This window comes from Notolepis coatsorum (genome assembly GCF_963971535.1).
Source record: "Notolepis coatsorum genome assembly, chromosome: 5".
Classification (NCBI taxonomy): Eukaryota; Metazoa; Chordata; class Actinopteri; order Aulopiformes; family Paralepididae; genus Notolepis; species Notolepis coatsorum.
Genome location: NC_140169.1, coordinates 200,115,489 through 200,137,988, shown reverse-complemented (window position 1 = coordinate 200,137,988; position 22,500 = coordinate 200,115,489). Strand labels below are relative to the sequence as shown.

Sequence of the window (22,500 nt, the reverse complement as noted above, 5' to 3'; positions counted from 1 at the left end):
CAAAACTCAAAACACAAAACACAAAACACAAGAACACAAGAACACAAGAACACAAGAACAGAAAACACAAGAACACACTAAAAAGAACACAATAACACAAAACACAAAACACAAGAACACAAGAACACAAGAACACACTAACAAGAACACAAAACACAAAACACAAAACACAAAACACAAGAACACAAGAACACAAGAACACAAAACACAAGAACACACTAACAAGAACACAAGAACACAAAACACAAAACACAAGAACACAAGAACACAAGAACACAAGAACACAAAACACAAGAACACAAAACACAAGAACACAAGAACACAAGAACACAAGAACACACTAACAAGAACACAAGAACACAAAACACAAGACACAAGAACACAAAACACAAGAACACAAAACACAAAACACAAAACACAAGAACACAAAACACAAGAACACAAGAACACAAAACACAAAACACAAGAACACAAAACACAAAACACAAGAACACAAGAACACAAGAACACAAGAACACAAAACACAAGAACACAAGAACACAAAACACAAGAACACAAGAACACAAGAACACAAAACACAAGAACACAAGAACACAAGAACACAAGAACACACTAACAAGAACACAAGAACACACTAACAAGAACACAAGAACACAAGAACACAAAACACAAGAACACAAGAACACAAGAACACTAAACACAAGAACACAAGAACACAAGACACAAGAACACAAAACACAAAACACAAGAACACAAAACACAAAACACAAAACACAAGAACACAAAACACAAAACACAAGAACACAAAACACAAAACACAAGAACACAAGAACACAATAACACAAGAACACAAGAACACAAAACACAAGAACACAAGAACACAAAACACAAGAACACAAAACACAAGAACACAAAACACAAGAACACAAAACACAAGAACACAAAACACAAGAACACAAGAACACAAAACACAAGAACACAAAACACAAGAACACAAAACACAAGAACACAAAACACAAAACACAATAACACAAGAACACAAGAACACACTAACAAGAACACAAGAACACAAGAACACACTAACAAGAACACAAGAACACAAGAACACACTAACAAGAACACAAGAACACAAAACACAAGAACACAAGAACACAAAACACAAGTACACAAGAACACAAGAACACAAGAACACAAGAACACAAGAACACAAGAACACAAAACACAAGAACACAAGAACACAAAACACAAAACACAAGAACACAAGAACACAAGAACACAATAACACAAAACACAAGAACACACTAACAAGAACACAAGAACACAAAACACAAAACACAAGAACACAAGAACACAAGAACACAAGAACACAAAACACAAGAACACAAGAACACAAAACACAAGAACACAAGAACACAAGAACACACTAACAAGAACACAAGAACACAAAACACAAGACACAAGAACACAAAACACAAGAACACAAGAACACAAGAACACAAGAACACAAGACACAAGAACACAAAGCACAAAACACAAAACACAAAACACAAGAACACAAAACACAAGAACACAAGAACACAAGAACACAAAACACAAAACACAAGAACACAAAACACAAAACACAAGAACACAAGAACACAAGAACACAAAACACAAGAACACAAAACACAAGAACACAAGAACACAAGAACACAAGAACACAAGAACACAAGAACACACTAACAAGAACACAAAACACAATAACACAATAACACAAGAACACACTAACAAGAACACAAGAACACAAGAACACAAGAACACACTAACAAGAACACAAGAACACAAGAACACAAGAACACACTAACAAGAACACAAGAACACAAGAACACAAAACACAAAACACAAGAACACAAGAACACAAAACACAAGAACACAAGAACACAAAACACAAAACACAAGAACACAAAACACAAGAACACGAACACAAAACACAAGAACACAAGAACACAAGAACAGAAAACACAAGAACACACTAAAAAGAACACAAGAACACAAAACACAAAACACAAGAACACAAGAACACACTAACAAGAACACAAGAACACAAGAACACAAAACACAAGAACACAAAACACAAGAACACAAGAACACAAGAACACAAAACACAAGACACAAGAACACAAAACACAAAACACAAGAACACAAAACACAAGAACACAAAACACAAGAACACAAGAACACAAAACACAAGAACACAAAACACAAGAACACAAGAACACAAGAACACAAACCACAAGAACACAAAACACAAGAACACAAGAACACAAAACACAAAACACAAGAACACAAGAACACAAAACACAAGAACACAAAACACAAAACACAAAACACAAGAACACAAAACACAAGAACACAAAACACAAGAACACAAGAACACAAAACACAAGAACACAAGAACACAAAACACAAGAACACAAGAACACAAAACACAAGAACACAAGAACACAAAACACAAAACACAAGAACACAAAACACAAGAACACAAGAACACAAAACACAAAACACAAGAACACAAGAACACAAGAACACAAAACACAAGAACACAAGAACACGAACACAAAACTCAAAACACAAAACACAAAACACAAGAACACAAGAACACAAGAACACAAGAACAGAAAACACAAGAACACACTAAAAAGAACACAATAACACAAAACACAAAACACAAGAACACAAGAACACAAGAACACACTAACAAGAACACAAAACACAAAACACAAAACACAAAACACAAGAACACAAGAACACAAGAACACAAAACACAAGAACACACTAACAAGAACACAAGAACACAAAACACAAAACACAAGAACACAAGAACACAAGAACACAAGAACACAAAACACAAGAACACAAAACACAAGAACACAAGAACACAAGAACACAAGAACACACTAACAAGAACACAAGAACACAAAACACAAGACACAAGAACACAAAACACAAGAACACAAAACACAAAACACAAAACACAAGAACACAAAACACAAGAACACAAGAACACAAAACACAAAACACAAGAACACAAAACACAAAACACAAGAACACAAGAACACAAGAACACAAAACACAAGAACACAAGAACACAAGAACACAAAACACAATAACACAATAACACAAGAACACAAGAACACAAGAACACAAGAACACAAGAACACAAAACACAATAACACAAAACACAAGAACACAAAACACAAGAACACAAAACACAAAACACAAAACACAAGAACACAAAACACAAGAACACAAGAACACAAAACACAAAACACAAGAACACAAAACACAAAACACAAGAACACAAGAACACAAGAACACAAAACACAAAACACAAGAACACAAGAACACAAGAACACAAAACACAAGAACACAAGAACACGAACACAAAACTCAAAACACAAAACACAAAACACAAGAACACAAGAACACAAGAACAGAAAACACAAGAACACACTAAAAAGAACACAATAACACAAAACACAAAACACAAGAACACAAGAACACAAGAACACACTAACAAGAACACAAAACACAAAACACAAAACACAAAACACAAAACACAAGAACACAAGAACACAAAACACAAGAACACACTAACAAGAACACAAGAACACAAAACACAAAACACAAGAACACAAGAACACAAGAACACAAGAACACAAAACACAAGAACACAAAACACAAGAACACAAGAACACAAGAACACAAGAACACACTAACAAGAACACAAGAACACAAAACACAAGACACAAGAACACAAAACACAAGAACACAAAACACAAAACACAAAACACAAGAACACAAAACACAAGAACACAAGAACACAAAACACAAAACACAAGAACACAAAACACAAAACACAAGAACACAAGAACACAAGAACACAAGAACACAAAACACAAGAACACAAGAACACAAAACACAAGAACACAAGAACACAAGAACACAAAACACAAGAACACAAGAACACAAGAACACAAGAACACACTAACAAGAACACAAGAACACACTAACAAGAACACAAGAACACAAGAACACAAAACACAAGAACACAAGAACACAAGAACACTAAACACAAGAACACAAGAACACAAGACACAAGAACACAAAACACAAAACACAAGAACACAAAACACAAAACACAAAACACAAGAACACAAAACACAAAACACAAGAACACAAAACACAAAACACAAAACACAAGAACACAATAACACAAGAACACAAGAACACAAAACACAAGAACACAAGAACACAAAACACAAGAACACAAAACACAAGAACACAAAACACAAGAACACAAAACACAAGAACACAAGAACACAAAACACAAGAACACAAGAACACAAAACACAAGAACACAAAACACAAGAACACAAAACACAAGAACACAAAACACAAAACACAATAACACAAGAACACAAGAACACACTAACAAGAACACAAGAACACAAGAACACACTAACAAGAACACAAGAACACAAGAACACACTAACAAGAACACAAGAACACAAAACACAAGAACACAAGAACACAAAACACAAGTACACAAGAACACAAGAACACAAGAACACAAGAACACAAGAACACAAAACACAAGAACACAAGAACACAAAACACAAAACACAAGAACACAAGAACACAAGAACACAATAACACAAAACACAAGAACACACTAACAAGAACACAAGAACACAAAACACAAAACACAAGAACACAAGAACACAAGAACACAAGAACACAAAACACAAGAACACAAGAACACAAAACACAAGAACACAAGAACACAAGAACACACTAACAAGAACACAAGAACACAAAACACAAGACACAAGAACACAAAACACAAGAACACAAGAACACAAGAACACAAGAACACAAGACACAAGAACACAAAGCACAAAACACAAAACACAAAACACAAGAACACAAAACACAAGAACACAAGAACACAAGAACACAAAACACAAAACACAAGAACACAAAACACAAAACACAAGAACACAAGAACACAAGAACACAAAACACAAGAACACAAAACACAAGAACACAAGAACACAAGAACACAAGAACACAAGAACACAAGAACACACTAACAAGAACACAAAACACAATAACACAATAACACAAGAACACACTAACAAGAACACAAGAACACAAGAACACAAGAACACACTAACAAGAACACAAGAACACAAGAACACAAGAACACACTAACAAGAACACAAGAACACAAGAACACAAAACACAAAACACAAGAACACAAGAACACAAAACACAAGAACACAAGAACACAAAACACAAAACACAAGAACACAAAACACAAGAACACGAACACAAAACACAAGAACACAAGAACACAAGAACAGAAAACACAAGAACACACTAAAAAGAACACAAGAACACAAAACACAAAACACAAGAACACAAGAACACACTAACAAGAACACAAGAACACAAGAACACAAAACACAAGAACACAAAACACAAGAACACAAGAACACAAAACACAAGACACAAGAACACAAAACACAAAACACAAGAACACAAAACACAAGAACACAAAACACAAGAACACAAGAACACAAAACACAAGAACACAAAACACAAGAACACAAGAACACAAGAACACAAACCACAAGAACACAAAACACAAGAACACAAGAACACAAAACACAAAACACAAGAACACAAGAACACAAAACACAAGAACACAAAACACAAAACACAAAACACAAGAACACAAAACACAAGAACACAAAACACAAGAACACAAGAACACAAAACACAAGAACACAAAACACAAGAACACAAGAACACAAAACACAAGAACACAAGAACACAAAACACAAAACACAAGAACACAAAACACAAGAACACAAGAACACAAAACACAAAACACAAGAACACAAGAACACAAGAACACAAAACACAAGAACACAAGAACACGAACACAAAACTCAAAACACAAAACACAAAACACAAGAACACAAGAACACAAGAACACAAGAACAGAAAACACAAGAACACACTAAAAAGAACACAATAACACAAAACACAAAACACAAGAACACAAGAACACAAGAACACACTAACAAGAACACAAAACACAAAACACAAAACACAAAACACAAGAACACAAGAACACAAGAACACAAAACACAAGAACACACTAACAAGAACACAAGAACACAAAACACAAAACACAAGAACACAAGAACACAAGAACACAAGAACACAAAACACAAGAACACAAAACACAAGAACACAAGAACACAAGAACACAAGAACACACTAACAAGAACACAAGAACACAAAACACAAGACACAAGAACACAAAACACAAGAACACAAAACACAAAACACAAAACACAAGAACACAAAACACAAGAACACAAGAACACAAAACACAAAACACAAGAACACAAAACACAAAACACAAGAACACAAGAACACAAGAACACAAAACACAAGAACACAAGAACACAAGAACACAAGAACACAAAACACAATAACACAATAACACAAGAACACAAGAACACAAGAACACAAGAACACAAGAACACAAAACACAATAACACAAAACACAAGAACACAAGAACACAAAACACAAGAACACAAGAACACAAAACACAAGAACACAAGAACACAAAACACAAGAACACAAGAACACAAAACACAAGAACACAAAACACAAGAACACAAAACACAAAACACAAAACACAAGAACACAAAACACAAAACACAAGAACACAAGAACACAAAACACAAGAACACAAAACACAAGAACACAAAACACAAGAACACAAGAACACAAGCACACAAAACACAAGAACACAAAACACAAGAACAAAAGAACACAAGAACACAAGAACACAAAACACAAGAACACAAGAACACAAGAACACAAGAACACAAAACACAAGAACACAAGAACACAAGAACACAAGAACACAAGAACACAAAACACAAGAACACAAAACACAAGAACACAAGAACACAAAACACAAAACACAAGAACACAATAACACAAGAACACACTAACAAGAACACAAGAACACAAGAACACAAGAACACACTAACAAGAACACAAGAACACACTAACAAGAACACAAGAACACAGAACACACTAACAAGAACACAAGAACACAAGAACACACTAACAAGAACACAAGAACACAAGAACACACTAACAAGAACACAAGAACACAAGAACACACTAACAAGAACACAAGAACACAAGAACACAAGAACACAAGAACACAAGAACACACTAACAAGAACACAAGAACACACTAACAAGAACACAAGAACACAAGAACACACTAACAAGAACACAAGAACAAGAAGGAGGAGCGACGCTACGACCGTCTCTTACCAAAGATCCTTTAGGGCCGATGATGCCTCCTCGCCCACTGTCACCTTTCTGTCCCGTGGGACCGTGGATGCCAGGATCCCCCCCTCTCCCCGGCGGCCCGGTGGACCCCTGTGGCCCGAGAGGCCCTGGCTGGCCCTGGAGGAGAGGAGATGACAGAGAGAGAGTCACTCAACAGACAGTTACAGACAGAGGCCCTGGCGGAGAGGAGAGGTCAGAGAGAGAGTCAACAGACAGTAGGGATGGGCACCGGATCCGGTACTTTTAAGAGTACCGACCGAATCACGTGAGATCCGCCGATGCCACATTTCTGTACTGTACTGTAAAAAAAAATCTGATGACGTCAACATTTCGTTTACCGCAAAGCAAAACCTATGAAGTGTGCCGCACGTTCACGTCAACGTTCACTCGCACAATATACACGCTTACCTAGGATTTGACTTGATTCAACAACAACAAAGCAGTCGGGGCAATGGCAAGCCGAAAACGGTCGCAAGTGTTGTTACACTTTACAAAGCTAGATGCAGACAACGCTCGCAGCAATATTATATATATTAACATTATTTTTTTTTTACAACTGAGGTAGGTAGATAAAAAAATGTGAGACTAAAGTACAGACAAAAGGTACCGTTGGGTACCGGTATCGATTCAAATGTGAACGGTACCCAACCCCTACTCAACAGACAGTTAGTTAGTTACGTTAGGCGCAATGAAACATTTTGAGGTACAATAATGTCCGTCTGAATGGGCCTCTTACTTTGTCAACATAAACAAAGCTGTAGGTACAAAACAAACATACACACACACTGTAGGTACTCGCATTTCAATACGAGTTGGGAATGGGTACAGTTTCATTATAATTATATTGCTAGATAAAATAAAATAAAAATAAGTCAAAACCCACCCGTTATGTTGAAAACAGAAGATAGAGGGATAAGAGGGAGAACACGGCACAGGTAACTAGGGGTTAAACAGACTAAAAAAGGTCTGAGGGGTTTGGCTTAGATTGTAACAGGATGCAGCCACAAGGGGGAGACATGTATCTGTCCACGAGGAATGAAAGCCTCTCTCTCCCTCTCCCTCTCCCTCTCTCTCTCTCTCTCTCTCTCTCTCTCTCTCTCTCCCCTCTCTCTCTCTCTCTCTCTCTCTCTCTCTCTCTCTCTCTCTCTCTCTCTCTCTCTCTCTCTCTCTCTCTCTCTCTCTCTCTCTCTCTCTCTCTCTCTCTCTCTCTCTCTCCCCTCAAGCAGTATGTGCTCTCTAGCTCCACTAGGAGACTTACAGTAGGCTACTGGCTGAACAGAAGCTGCCTGTCAAAGACTCTGATAGAGCAACACATAAACTAAACACTGTTTATCAACTAACCCTAACACTCACCGTCTCAAGTGTTTAGATTGAATAGAATTAAAATATTAATTTCCGATATATGATTTAGTCATTTATTTTATTCAGCAGCCTCTTGAGGAGGTCAGGATCAGAGTTCAGGGTCAAAGATCAGGGTCAGAACACAGAGCAGCCTCTTGAGGAGGTCAGGGTCAAAGGTCAGGGTCAGAACACAGAGCAGCCTCTCGAGGAGGTCAGGGTCAAAGGTCAGGGTCAGAACACAGGGCAGCCTCTCGAGGAGGTCAGGGTCAAAGGTCAGGGTCAGGGCCATTGTTTGTCTGGGCTGGGAGTTCAGCGGTTCACCCTGCAGTGACCTCTGAGGTCTGGAGGTCGGGCCGTGTGACTGAGAACCAACACGCATGTGGACCCGTCCAGGGAGATATTAGGTCCCCAGACAGAGATGGCTTTGGCCCGACAGCCAGGGGTCCTGGGGCTAAAGCCAGAGGAATTCATGAAATAGAATAGAACGCATAAACAATGTCAGAAAACAATTCAAACAAGCTCACTGACAAATTGATATCAGATGCAGATACTGTGAGATATGGAGATGCAGCTGAACACATTATGTTTAGATATGTTTTTCTGACTTTCTGACAGCTGACCTTTGGGTCAGTGGTAAAGGTTAGGGTCAGGTCAAGGTAAGTCAATATGGTTATGGTTATATAAGTCAATGCAATGTCCCCATAAGCTAATGTACTGCATGTGTGTGTGTTCCTATTTTAAAGGTGCATTCCACCAAAACATAAAGCTGATTCGTTTTGCCCACAATCTCACATATATCCCCAAACTATAGTTTTCAGAGTTATTCCACTAGAAGAGCTGGAATGATGGTATGTCTTTTTTACTGTGTGGTGAGATTTCTTTAACATAAAATCGGGGGACATTTCAGATTTACAACCCAGTTTATTTGGAAAAAGATGATTTCAGTATCTGGTAGTTCAGTATTTCAGGATTTCGGTATCTGGGTTAACCCTTTGGTAGTGTGGTAGTGAAAGGATTAATGGTTATGGACGGGTGACGGTTTAGGATTAGGCATATATTTCCTGAAGTTAAGGTTAGGGTTAGGGAATGAATGTAATGCAATGGCCTCAATTTTGGTTTTGTGTATGTATATAATGTGTGTGTGTAAATGATAAATGGTTAATGGTAGATGGTGCATATATATCTCGTTTATCAAAAGCGCTTAAACATTTTTGTTCCTCACATTTTACCCATTCACTCACACATTCACGTATACAGTATGTTTATGTGTGTGTGTGTGTGTGTGTGTGTGTGTGTGTGCGTGCGCATATACAATAATGTATATGTGTATGTGTGTGTGCCTATACAGTATGTGTGTGTGCGTGTGTGTGTGTGTACATAATGTGTATATGTGTGTGTGTGCGTGCATGTGTGCATGTGTGTATGTGTGTGTGTGTGTGTGTGTGTCTGCCTGCATGTATGACTGTGTGTTGTGGGGTGTCTGTTTTGTCTCCATCTTAACCTTAACCTCACAGCTGTGCTTTATGGAACACACGGCAGAACAACTGTCCTGTCAACACATCAAGCTCTTACAGAGAAACCACCGGAATGTTCTAACTCTCAGAACTCTCAACATGTAAATCCACAGAAGACATTTCTAAAGCTACCCGGCTGCAAGCTAGCCTAGCTTAGCACAAATGAATGGAAGCGGATACGGACCAGCTAGTCTAGCGATTGGCCAAAAAACACCTCTCTTTGAGTTTTAAAGCTAGGTTAGCTGGTCTGTATCCACTTCCATTCATTGGTGCTAAGCTAGGCTAGCTTGCAGCCGGAAGGCTTTCTGAACGCACAGAGAGGAAGTTGGTATCTATCTTCTTGTCTGACTCTGGAGAAGACGGTAAGCGCATTTCCTATAATGTCGGCCTGTTCCTTTCAAATACATATTCAATAACTGGCTGAGTACGATTTTCTGGAAGAGGAAACGTCTAAGTTAGGACAGGTACCTCTTAAATTGTTTGATCATTTGGTAAACATTTTTTATACAATAGTGATCCAATGGACGTAATTCAACACATTTATAATTTTTCTAATTTATTATAATTTTTTTATCCACTTTTTCTCCTTCTTTTTCTGTTTTTCTCCCATCCCAATTTAGTCGTGCCAATTCCCCCTCCCCTGTCTTGATCGTTGCTCGCATGTGCCCCCCACTGGTCGGTCGTAGGGAGGGTTGAAGAATCTATCGCATGTCCCCTCCGAAACATGCAGAGTCAGCCAGCCACATCTTTTCACCTGCCAGCGTGGACTCTCATTGGCGAGGTGTAACGTGTGGGGGAGGCTCACACTACCCTCACCATCTCCTGTCCTTGCTGTGCAGGCGCCCTGACCGACCTGTAGGAGTCGCTGTTTACAACGGCCAGATTACCACCCATCGATTTCCCTCTCGCTGACTCGGCCAATTGAGTCAGTATGACGGCCGGAGGCAACGCTGACAGCCGGATTCGATACCGGTGTCTCTCGTGTTGGTGACGAGCGCTTAGACCGCTGCGCCACCCAGCCACCCTATATATTATTTATTATTATAACTAACTTTCACCTGTCGCCACAGTATCACTGTCAGCGCCAGAGTGTAAACTCTACATCCTGTATTCAATAATTAATGATAGAACAACACACAGAGAATTGTGTGTGAATAGCACGCGATGAAACACGTTAAATAAATCACATTAACCGATCCTCTGAAGATAAATGGCCGTGTGGAAGAAGTACCAATCCATAATTCACACGGAGCGAGAGAAGGAAAACACACACTGAATGATGGCGAGGAGGAGTGGAGTGAGATGGATGGAATACTAGCGTGCAGGAATTTCTGGGCGACTGATATCTGAAGTAACGTGTGGGCACACGTATGCAAGTGCGGGAGCGCGCGTGTGTATATGTGTGTAATATATACAGTATGTGTGTATACAGTGTGTGTATATTTGTGTGTATATGTGTATATATGTGTGTATATGTGTGTGTATACTAGTGATGTGACGATTCATCGATTTGCATCGGTGCGCAGGCATACACGTTCACGATGCAAGTGCACCGGTGGAATAAGTCCGCGTCGGCAAAATGTCAGGCTGAACTCGTGATGCATCTTGTTGTAGCGTCTTTGCATCGGTCAAAAACCGATGCATTGATATAATTTCCTCTCATCCACTTATCAGCAGTGCACTGTGACTGCACACACACACACAGCAGATACTATTGCTTTGCTACTACATAAGGCGAGAGCCGCGTCACAGTTATCAACAAACAGTGGAAGTCGAGGAGACATGAATAGAATTGCTCAACATGCTAACGCTAGTAGCCTCTGGCTAACGCCAGTTAGCCGTTCAGCTAACGCTAAACTAGTGTCTAACTAAAGTGACTCTGCAACACGGTAACATTAGTGAGGAGGGGGGGGGGGGGGTATATTGAAGACGCTTGACAACAGGGGTTCAAAGATAACTTCACATTTATTGGTTATTCATTTCTTAATTATATCGCTTCATGCAATCCATCCAGGCTAGCCGGCTGCCTCCGTGTTGTTGACATAATGCTACGGTCGCATCCTAGTGACCTAGTCTAGTGTGTGACATCATCAACTGTCGACGGCCGCTCAGACGGGGAGGGGCTCTCTCTCTCTCTCTCTCTCTCTCTCTCTCTCTCTCTCTCTCTCTCTCTCTCTCTCTCAAACTGTCAAAAGACAGTTTATGCAAAAGTCTTCTTAGGCACCCAAGAGTTTTTAATTATATAAATTGTCTTACAGTAGATTATTTTATTTTTAATAATAATATAAGCTGCATAAGGAATACAACCAAATCCTCTGTCATACCATAAAATCGTATTATTTATTATTATTATTATTATTTTGCATCGTGTTGAATCGCATCGTATCGCCCCGAATCGCATTATGTTGAATCAAATCGTATCGAATCGTATCGTATCTCAACAAGGGGTGAATCATATCGCATCGCATTGCCCGGTGCTTCAAATGTATCGTTAATGTATCGTATCGTTGGCACTGTATCGAGATGCACATCGCATCGGCCTCAGTGAGGAGATGCACATCCCTAGTGTATACAGTATGCGTGTATGTGTGTGCATATGTGTTTATATGTGTGTATATGTGTGTGTATATGTGTGCATATGTGTATATATATGTATGTGTGTGTATACAGTATGTGTGTATGTGTGTGTATACTGTATGTGTGTACATGTGTGTAAAGCATGTGAGAGATCACTAGCATGGTATGGTATTGTGTGTGTACTGCACTGTAGTTTCCGCATTGCTGAAATACCAGATGAGGACTACCTGGAGACCTGGAGTGGAAGGGTAGTGAAAGGGTTATCCCTTTGTCGTGTGGCAGTGAAAGGGTTAACCTTCTGTAGTGTGGCAGTGAAAGGGTTAACCTTTTGTAATGTGGTGGTGAAAGGTTAACCCTTTGTAGTGTGGTAGTGAAAGGGTTAACCTTCTGTAGTGTGGCAGTGAAATGGTTAACCTTTTTGTAGTGTGGTAGTGAAAGGTTAACCTTTTTGTAGTGTGGTAGTGAAAGGGTTAAACTTTTTGTAGTGTGGTAGTGAAAGGGTTAACCGTCTGTAAGTGTGGTAGTGAAAGGTTAACCTTTTGTAGTGTGGTAGTGAAAGGTTAACCTTCTGTAGTGTGGTAGTGAAAGGTTAACCTTCTGTAGTGTGGTAGTGAAAGGTTAACCTTCTGTAGTGTGGCAGTGAAAGGGTTAACCTTTTGTAGTGTGGTAGTGAAAGGGTTAACCTTCTGTTGTGTGGTAGTGAAAGGGTTAACCTTCTGTAGTGTGGCAGTGGAAGGGTTAACCTTATGTATTGTGGCAGTGAAAGGGTTAAACATTTTGTAGTGTGGTAGTGAAAGGGTTACCCTTCTGTAGTGTGGTAGTGAAAGGGTTACCCTTCTGTAGTGTGGCAGTGAAAGGGTTAAACATTTTGTAGTGTGGTAGTGAAAGGGTTACCCTTCTGTAGTGTGGTAGTGAAAGGGTTACCCTTCTGTAGTGTGGTAGTGAAAGGGTTAACCTTTTTGTAGGGTGGCAGTGAAAGGGTTAAAGGGGTAGTTCTGATCGCTTTCACCCGTGATGTTGTTGAGTACTTTCTCAGCACAAGCCGCACGCTCTTCCTCATTCACTAGCTCCTTGTAGTCTGTACAAGCTGACGGAAGCTCCCTGGGATGCATGAATACTTTACCCAAGGCAGTTGTCCTTCCGCGTTCGGTTTGCACGCCCTGATTCTCAGCGCCCAATCGCGTTAGCCTACACAGAGCTAGCAGAGTATCGGGAGAAATGTAATATTACTGTGAAGAGAATCACGTCGCTGCAGATGCTCGCAGTTAGTTGACCATGGAGATGGTAAAGTACTACGGATGTAAAACATTTGGAATTGTTTACAATAAAGCTGTGATTGTACAACTTCAAGGCTCCTTTCGATCGCCGTGCTGCTGCTAGGAAGGAGCAATAAGAGGAAAACAATGTCAACATAATTGTACTTACTGTACAGCTGTTGTGGTGTCCACAGTCTGATCTGTTTCCACAAGAAGAAGGTTTTGATCCAGATGTGAAGTCTCGGTCCGCGTGAATACTTTACCCAGATGAAAACAATACGTTATTTATATTGATGTGATGCCAATTGATATGAATAGCGTGTTACGTTAATATAGAGAGATGAAAACAATACGTTATTTATATTGATGTGATGTCGATTGGTATGAATAGCGCGTTACGTTAATATTGGGCTGTGGAACTGAAAGCTGATGCACGGCGATAGTAGGGCTAACACGATTGGGCGCTGAGAGGCCAATCAGGGCTCGCAAACCGAACGCGGAAGGACAACTGCCTTGGGTAAAGTATTCACGCTCCCTGGGATCTACCCTGATCTGAGTGAGCCTCGGTCAGCCTGTACGGGAGGGAGCATGACCCCAGCTAGCATGAGGAACAGCAGGGATTGTATGATGAGGGCAAGGACTCACTCTACTGATCATCAGTGATAAGTAAGAAATAGCGCTGAAAAACAACTATCCCTAGTAGAGACTAGTAATGCCATAGATATATTATATAAAGACTAGATGGCGCAAGGCGGAGTCCCCCAGGGTAGTTCACCAGCGGCCATCTTGCTACAGTTAACTACTGCTTTAAGGTGAGTGATCTGCACAAACAAAAATAATCTTAACTCGCTGAAATCCTGACGGATTTACAAACGGTTTGGTTTATTACAAACGTTATTAACGTGGCTATGATTCTTGCTTGGATGAATTTGTATTGGATTTTTTTATATGAAAGTACATTATAAGTATGCAGTATGATAACTACATCTCTGACGTTTTTAACAAACCAAATTGTTGAAAATTGAGCAAGCTATGGTTATTTCAATAGTACATACCATAGACATGTATGTTATGAGTGGGCGTGCTACCCTGTAGCAAGATGGCCGCCATGTGGCAACGTCGGTCTCCGTTAGCCAGCAGCGCGGGTGAGTCATCTAGTCTTTGAGTAAAGCACTATATCTGTCATACAGTGGATGACGTGGGATAGAAGCACGAATGTGGGCGGCTGTTAGAACAACACGTCTCTTATCTGCCGTACATCTGCAGAGGAGACTCAATTCACCAGGACTTCAGGGAACCGAGGCCAAGACATGAGTTCAAATACACTCTTTACCATATAGAGCACACACACACACACACACACACACACACACACACACACACACACACACACACACACACACACACACACACACACACACACACACACACACACACACACACACACACACACACACACACACACACACACACACACACACACACACACAGTGAGAGAGAGAGAGAGAGAGAGAGAGACAGAGAGAGAGACAGAGAAAGAGACAGAGAGAGAGACAGAGTGAGATAGAGACAGAGAGAGACATAGAGAGAGAGACAGAGACAGCAAGACAGAGTGAGAGACAGAGAGAGACAGAGTGAGAGACAGAGAGAGACATAGAGAGAGAGACATAGAGAGAGAGACAGAGACAGCAAGACAGAGTGAGAGACAGAGAGAGACATAGAGAGAGAGACAGAGAGAGAGAGAGAGACAGAGAGAGCAAGACAGAGTGAGAGACAGAGAGAGACAGAGTGAGAGACAGAGAGAGAGACAGAGACAGAGAGAGAGACAGACAGAGATAGAGAGAGCAAGCCAGTGTGAGAGGGAAAGAGATGAACAGAACATGTACTCTGACACACATTCAGCCTGATAAGATGATGTAGCAGCTGCATAAACAACGGAGAATAGATCTCAGGAAATCTACTCCTCAACCCTCCTATATGCCGCCCAATCATTCAAGGCATTGCACTTTTAACTGTGTGTGCCTGTGTGTGTGTGTGTGTGTGTGTGTGTGTGTGTGTGTGTGTGTGTGTGTGTGTGTGTGTGTGTGTGTGTGCGTGTGAGTGTCTGTGTGTGCCTGTGTGTGTGTGTGTGTGTGTGTGTGTGTGTGTGTAGGTATGTATATAATGTTTGTGTGTGTGTGTAGGTATGTATGTGTGTGTGTGTGTATGTGTGTGTGTGTGTGTGTGTATGTGTGTGTGTGCACTAGCTTGTATGTGTGTGTGTGTGTGTAGATATGTACTGTATGTCTGTGTGCATGTGTGGGGATATGTGTGTGTACATACAGTATGTGTGTGCTTGTGTGTATAAGTAATATATTTATGTATTGTATTGTATATGTATGTATTACAAATAAATACATATTTCTTTTTTACTTTTTACATTATTAGAAAACGTTTAAGTTCCCCTGCTGCGGATGGAACCCTAACCTTAACTTTATGTCTTAATTAATAACCTTGAATGTTAAAACTAACCTTAACTCTAACTATAATCATAGTTAGATAGTGGTGAGAACACTAACTATAATCATAGTTAGATAGTGGTGAGAGCACTAACTATAATCATAGTTAGATAGTGGTGAGAACACTAACTATAATCATAGTTAGATAGTGGTAAGAGCACTAACTATAATCATAGTTAGATAGTGGTGAGAACACTAACTATAATCATAGTTAGATAGTGGTGAGAGCACTAACTATAATCATAGTTAGATAGTGGTGAGAGCACTAACTATAATCATAGTTAGATAGTGGTAAGAGCACTAACTATAATCATAGTTAGATAGTGGTAAGAGCACTAACTATAATCATAGTTAGATAGTGGTGAGAACACTAACTATAATCATAGTTAGATAGTGGTGAGAGCACTAACTATAATCATAGTTAGATAGTGGTAAGAGCACTAACTATAATCATAGTTAGATAGTGGTGAGAACACTAACTATAATCATAGTTAGATAGTGGTGAGAGCACTAACTATAATCATAGTTAGATAGTGGTAAGAGCACTAACTATAATCATAGTTAGATAGTGGTGAGAACACTAACTATAATCATAGTTAGATAGTGGTGGGGATAGAAGCTTCTTCTGAGTCTTTCTGTGCTCGCCTTGAGACTCCTGTATCGCTTGCCTGACGGCAGCAGTTCAAAGAGGCAGTTGTTCGGGTGACTGGAGTCTTTAATGATTCTCTTAGCCTTGCCCTTGCAACGCTTGTAGTAAATGTTCTGGAGGGTGGGGAGCCCCCCTCCAATTGTGCGTTCGGCTGAACGTGTCACTCTTTGTAGTCTGCTTTGGTCTTGTGCACTGCTATTCCCAAACCAGGAGGTGATGTTGCCGGTCAAGATGCTCTCTATTGTACATGAGTAGAAGTTCTTAAGGATCTTCTGGCTGACTTGGAACTTCCTTAGGCGCCTGAGGAAGTAGAGGCGTTGTCGTGCCTTCTTCACAACACTGTTAATGTGTGTGGTCCATGTCAAGTCCTCGGATATGTAGGCTCCGAGGTACTTAAAGCTGTTGACTCTCTCAACCGGTGCCCCGTCGATGCTGAGGGGGCTGTAGTCCTTGACCCCCGACCTCCTGAAGTCCACAATCATCTCCTTTGTTTTGCTGACGTTCAGGGAGAGGCTGTTTTCCTGGCACCATCCCGCCAGGACCTTGACCTCTTCCAGGTAGGCCCTCTCGTCGTTGGCAGAGATCAGGCCCACCACCACTGTGTCGTCAGCAAATTTGACGATTGTATTGCTACTCCGCTGAGCCACACAGTCGTGTGTGTACAGGGAGTAGAGGAGGGGACTCAGAACACAGCCCTGGGGGGCCCCTATGTTGAGGGTGATGGATGAGGAGGTGCAGTTGCCTGCTCTCACCACCTGGGGTCTGCCAGTCAGGAAGTCCAAGACCCACTGGCAGAGGTCATAGCCCAAGCCCAGGTCCCTGAGCTTGGCTATGAGTATGGAGGGGACTATGGTATTGAATGCCGAGCTGTAGTCGATGAATAGCATTCTCACATAGTTCCCCTGCCTCTTGTCCAGGTGTGATGCTGCTGTGTGCAGCACATGGGATATGGCGTCCTCCGTGGACCTGTTGGGGCGGTATGCAAATTGCAGGGGGTCCATGTTGATGGGGAGGGAGGAGCAGATGTAGCCCTTTACTAGCTTCTCGAAGCACTTCATGGCTATGGAGGTGAGAGCTACAGGGCGGTAGTCGTTGAGGCAAGCAGGCTTGGATTTTTTGGGTACAGGGATAATAGTGGACTTCTTCAGGCAGGTGGGGATGACAGCCTGTTCTAAGGACAGGTTAAATATGTCAGTGAATACTGGGGCCAGTTGGTCGGCACAGACTTTTAGGACACGGCCGGGGATGCCGTCTGGACCTGCTGCCTTCCTGATATTCACTTTTTTAAAGGTCCGCCTCACCTCATGCTCTGTTACCCTGAACACTGCGCCTCCATCAGCAGCCGACCCCCCCCCCCCCCATTGCCGAGGCTTGTGAGCTGGTGTTGTTATTACCAGCATCAAACCTCGCATAGAAGGTATTGAGGTCATTTGCTAAGGAGATGTCACTGTTCAGTTTGAGGGAGGCGCCTTTGTAGTCTGTCATCGTTTTGAGCCCCTGCCACATAGCTCTAGAGTCAGCTTGTTCAAACTGGAGTTCAATTTTATCCCTGTAGCGTCGTTTGGCCTCTGACACAGTCCTCCTTACGTTGTATCGCGCCACCTTGTGGTCATTCATGTTGCCTGCCTCTAGGCCGTCGTTGTATGCTTTGGTGCGCTCTCTCAGAGCTTCACGGACGGATTTGTCTACCCAGGGTTTTTGATTTGGGTAAACTTTCATTTTGGTAGTGGGGATTGTTTCTTTCACCCTAGTACAAACATAGTCCAGCACTGTCTCCGTGTAGGCATTAATGTTATCTGTGTCGCGGAACACATTCCAGTCTGTGTTGTGAAACACTGACCGGATCGTATCCTCTGACGTCACATCCCATTTCTGCACCTCTCGCGAGACTACGGGAGTACTTTTAATTTTCTGTCTGTACTTCGGTGTAAGAAAAATTGATGCGTGATCTGACTTACCGAAGCCACTATCAGAATGAGCCTTGTAGCCACCTTTAAATTGCGTGTAACAGTGATCTAGGATGTTACCGCCTCTGGTGTTGCAAGTCACATGCTGATAGAAGTCGGGCAATACCTTTCTCAGATTGGCGCTATTGAAATCTCCCAGAACTAAAATGGCGGCGTTAACATTCGCCTCTTGGATTCTATTTACCTCGTCGTGTAGTCTGGAGAGCGCAACCTTGTTGCTGGCTTCAGCTTGCGGTGGAATATACACTCCGACCAGGACGATCGCCGTTAACTCCCTCGGGAGGAAGAAAGGACGACACTTGATGGTTATATATTCCAGTTCTGGGGAGCAGTGGTTGGATAGTTCCTTCACATTAGTTGGGTCACTCCAATTTTTGTTCAACATGAAGGCAATACCTCCTCCACGTTGTTTACCGGATTCTGCTGTTCTATCCTTGCGGTGAATGAAGAAATGATTGGCCGGTAGGATGGCGTGGTCTGGGACTTCTGGCGCCAGCCACGTCTCGATGAAGCAGAGAACGTTACAGTCCCTTCTATCCCCAGGCCATCAGGCTGCTAAACGAACAATGAATGAACACTACACAACAACAACCACCAAACGCACATAGCACACACATCCACACGCACACACTCACTTTAAACAAACACACTGTAGCACCCACTCCACACACTTATAGCACACACCCACTTTAAACAAACACACTGTAGCACCCACTCCCCACACTTTATATTTATGGATGAAGGATTGCACTACAACTCGTACACCTTACTGTAAATTGTACCTAAAATTGTACCTCATCCCATTTCTGCTTTGCACTAGATAGTACTGTACATTAGTACACTGCATAGTATTGTGTATTGTATATTATATGGTAACTCAGAACATTGTACATATGTCTATACCGAACACTGTGACCTCATTTTCTTCTTCTAAATTCATGCTATATTATGTTATTATGTTATTTGATACTATCTTGTCTAGCACAGTCTCTGGAGCGTAACAGTAAGAAGCATTTTGTATGAAAGTATTCTGTACTTCTGTATGACAACTATTAAAGAACTTGAACTTGAACTTGGTGAGAGCACTAACTATAATCATAGTTAGATAGTGGTAAGAGCACTAACTATAATCATAGTTAGATAGTGGTGAGAACACTAACTATAATCATAGTTAGATAGTGGTGAGAGCACTAACTATAATCATAGTTAGATAGTGGTGAGAACACTAACTATAATCATAGTTAGATAGTGGTGAGAGCACTAACTATAATCATAGTTAGAACGTGGTGAGAACACTAACTATAATCATAGTTAGATAGTGGTGAGAACACTAACTATAATCATAGTTACAGTAGATAGTGGTGAGAACACTAACTATAATCATAGTTACAGTAGATAGTGGTGAGAGCACTAACTATAATCATAGTTAGAACGTGGTGAGAACACTAACTATAATCATAGTTAGTACGTGGTGAGAGCACTAACTATAATCATAGTTAGATAGTGGTGAGAGCACTAACTATAATCATAGTTAGATAGTGGTGAGAGCACTAACTATAATCATAGTTAGATAGTGGTGAGATTGTCGGTTCAACTCCTGGTCGAAGCGTTTGTTTTGGACTTTTGCCGATACAATACGTAAATATATAACTTATGGCTGAAGGTTATTCCATGACGAAGGCTGCTGCTGTTCTCCCTCTTCTTCCACTGAGCGACGGATCATGACATCACCCCCCCCCCCCCCACCTCGTTTAGTGAGAGTAGACCCACAATGATGAGACATGATCAGTCGTCCAGTCGTCCATCAGCAGTCAGATCCAATAAAGGTGAAGGGAGAAGATGGGCCAACAAGGACGAGAGATGGACAGGAGACGTACATTCATCTATACATTCATAGAAAAAAGAAGAAGAAAAAAGCTAACTTCTGATTGGAGGTCAGTGGTTCCCTGGGATGATCTCATTACTCTAAATTGATTTGATTCGCCGTCTCCCACTTCTTCCGTCCGCTCCAGTCAGTCTGTATCAAACTGCAATGTGTCTTTATATTCGCTACCGTTTTCGTGCTTCTACACAGTTTTGACTCGGTATCCTGCGTGCACGCGCACGTACACACAGACATAACTCATTATGCGTGCACTTTCCCAGGGTTGAGGCACTGAGATCCCACCCCCATTGCTACGTGAACCTGGATACAGATTCACAGAGCAGTGAGATCCCACCACCAATGTAACCGAGTGGATTTGAACCTGGGACCATAGAATCCACAGGATGCCGCACTAACCAGTTAGCATGTGCTGGTTGACTGTGACCCACTCGTTAGTAGTTCACCATACCAAGGCTACCAGCTCTGTGACCCAATCAGGTGATGATGTTATATATCATTTAAACACAGCCTTGCGATACAGCCGATCAGACACGTTCACATAATATAAATAATATATAAACTGGACTTTTGAAGACGTCTTTATTCATCATGCAGTGACACACACATGCGATGGGCGGCACACACAGGAACACACACATGCAATTTTTTGGGTCACATATGTCTGTATGTATTGGACGAGGGCGGAACTATTAATCGCCATTTTGTGCAACATCTGAGTCGCAGGACAGACCAATGCAAAACTGAGAGAGCTGTTGTTGCCTGAGATCAAAGACTTTTTTTCTGAAACAGTCCAAACACATGGAAAAGGAACATTTGGATGATGTGGCAGATGAATTTGGCTTTCTTTGTTTCCTTGGAGATGCCAAATGAGCTGGATTTATAGTTCAAGGAAAAGTCAAGACAGATGTGATGGACACCATCAGCTGGCTTTCAAAATCAAACTACACAAACCCTCCGCTACTATCAGAATGTACAGTCAGAACTAGAGCGACAATTTAGCATTTAGCATTTTTTTAATATTAGATTAGATTTAGATTATTGGATTATTAGATTATATATTGCATATATTTAGCATTTAGCATATATATTTTTTTAGATTATATATTAGATTAGATTCAGATTCAGATTCAGATCCCTTTAATGAGCCATATGTGTAAACACATTGGTAATTGTTACGGCAATTACAGTATATGCATTTTTACATACAGTAGATCTTTTTTCCACATAAACAGATTATTGGATTATTAGATTATATATTGTAACTATTGATTGTAGGGCAAATATAACTGAGAGGGCATACCCTCATCTCGCACCTTGTTGCCCATATGCACATGTCCAGAGTTAATTATATTGATTTGTTATATATTGTTTAAACTGC

The 22,500-nt window shown here is 40.8% G+C and overlaps 1 protein-coding gene across 1 annotated transcript in view; it reads right to left on the bottom strand.

Moving 5' to 3' along the window:
* col4a2 (collagen, type IV, alpha 2) overlaps positions 1-22,500 on the bottom strand; it is a gene marked incomplete at its 5' end in the record, with an annotated part of 201,665 nt that overhangs the window by 141,093 nt on the left and 38,072 nt on the right. Inside the window, one exon of the mRNA XM_084314415.1 lies at positions 7,418-7,552. Coding sequence (XP_084170541.1) covers positions 7,418-7,552 — 135 coding nt within the window. The remainder of the gene's footprint in view (positions 1-7,417; positions 7,553-22,500) is intronic.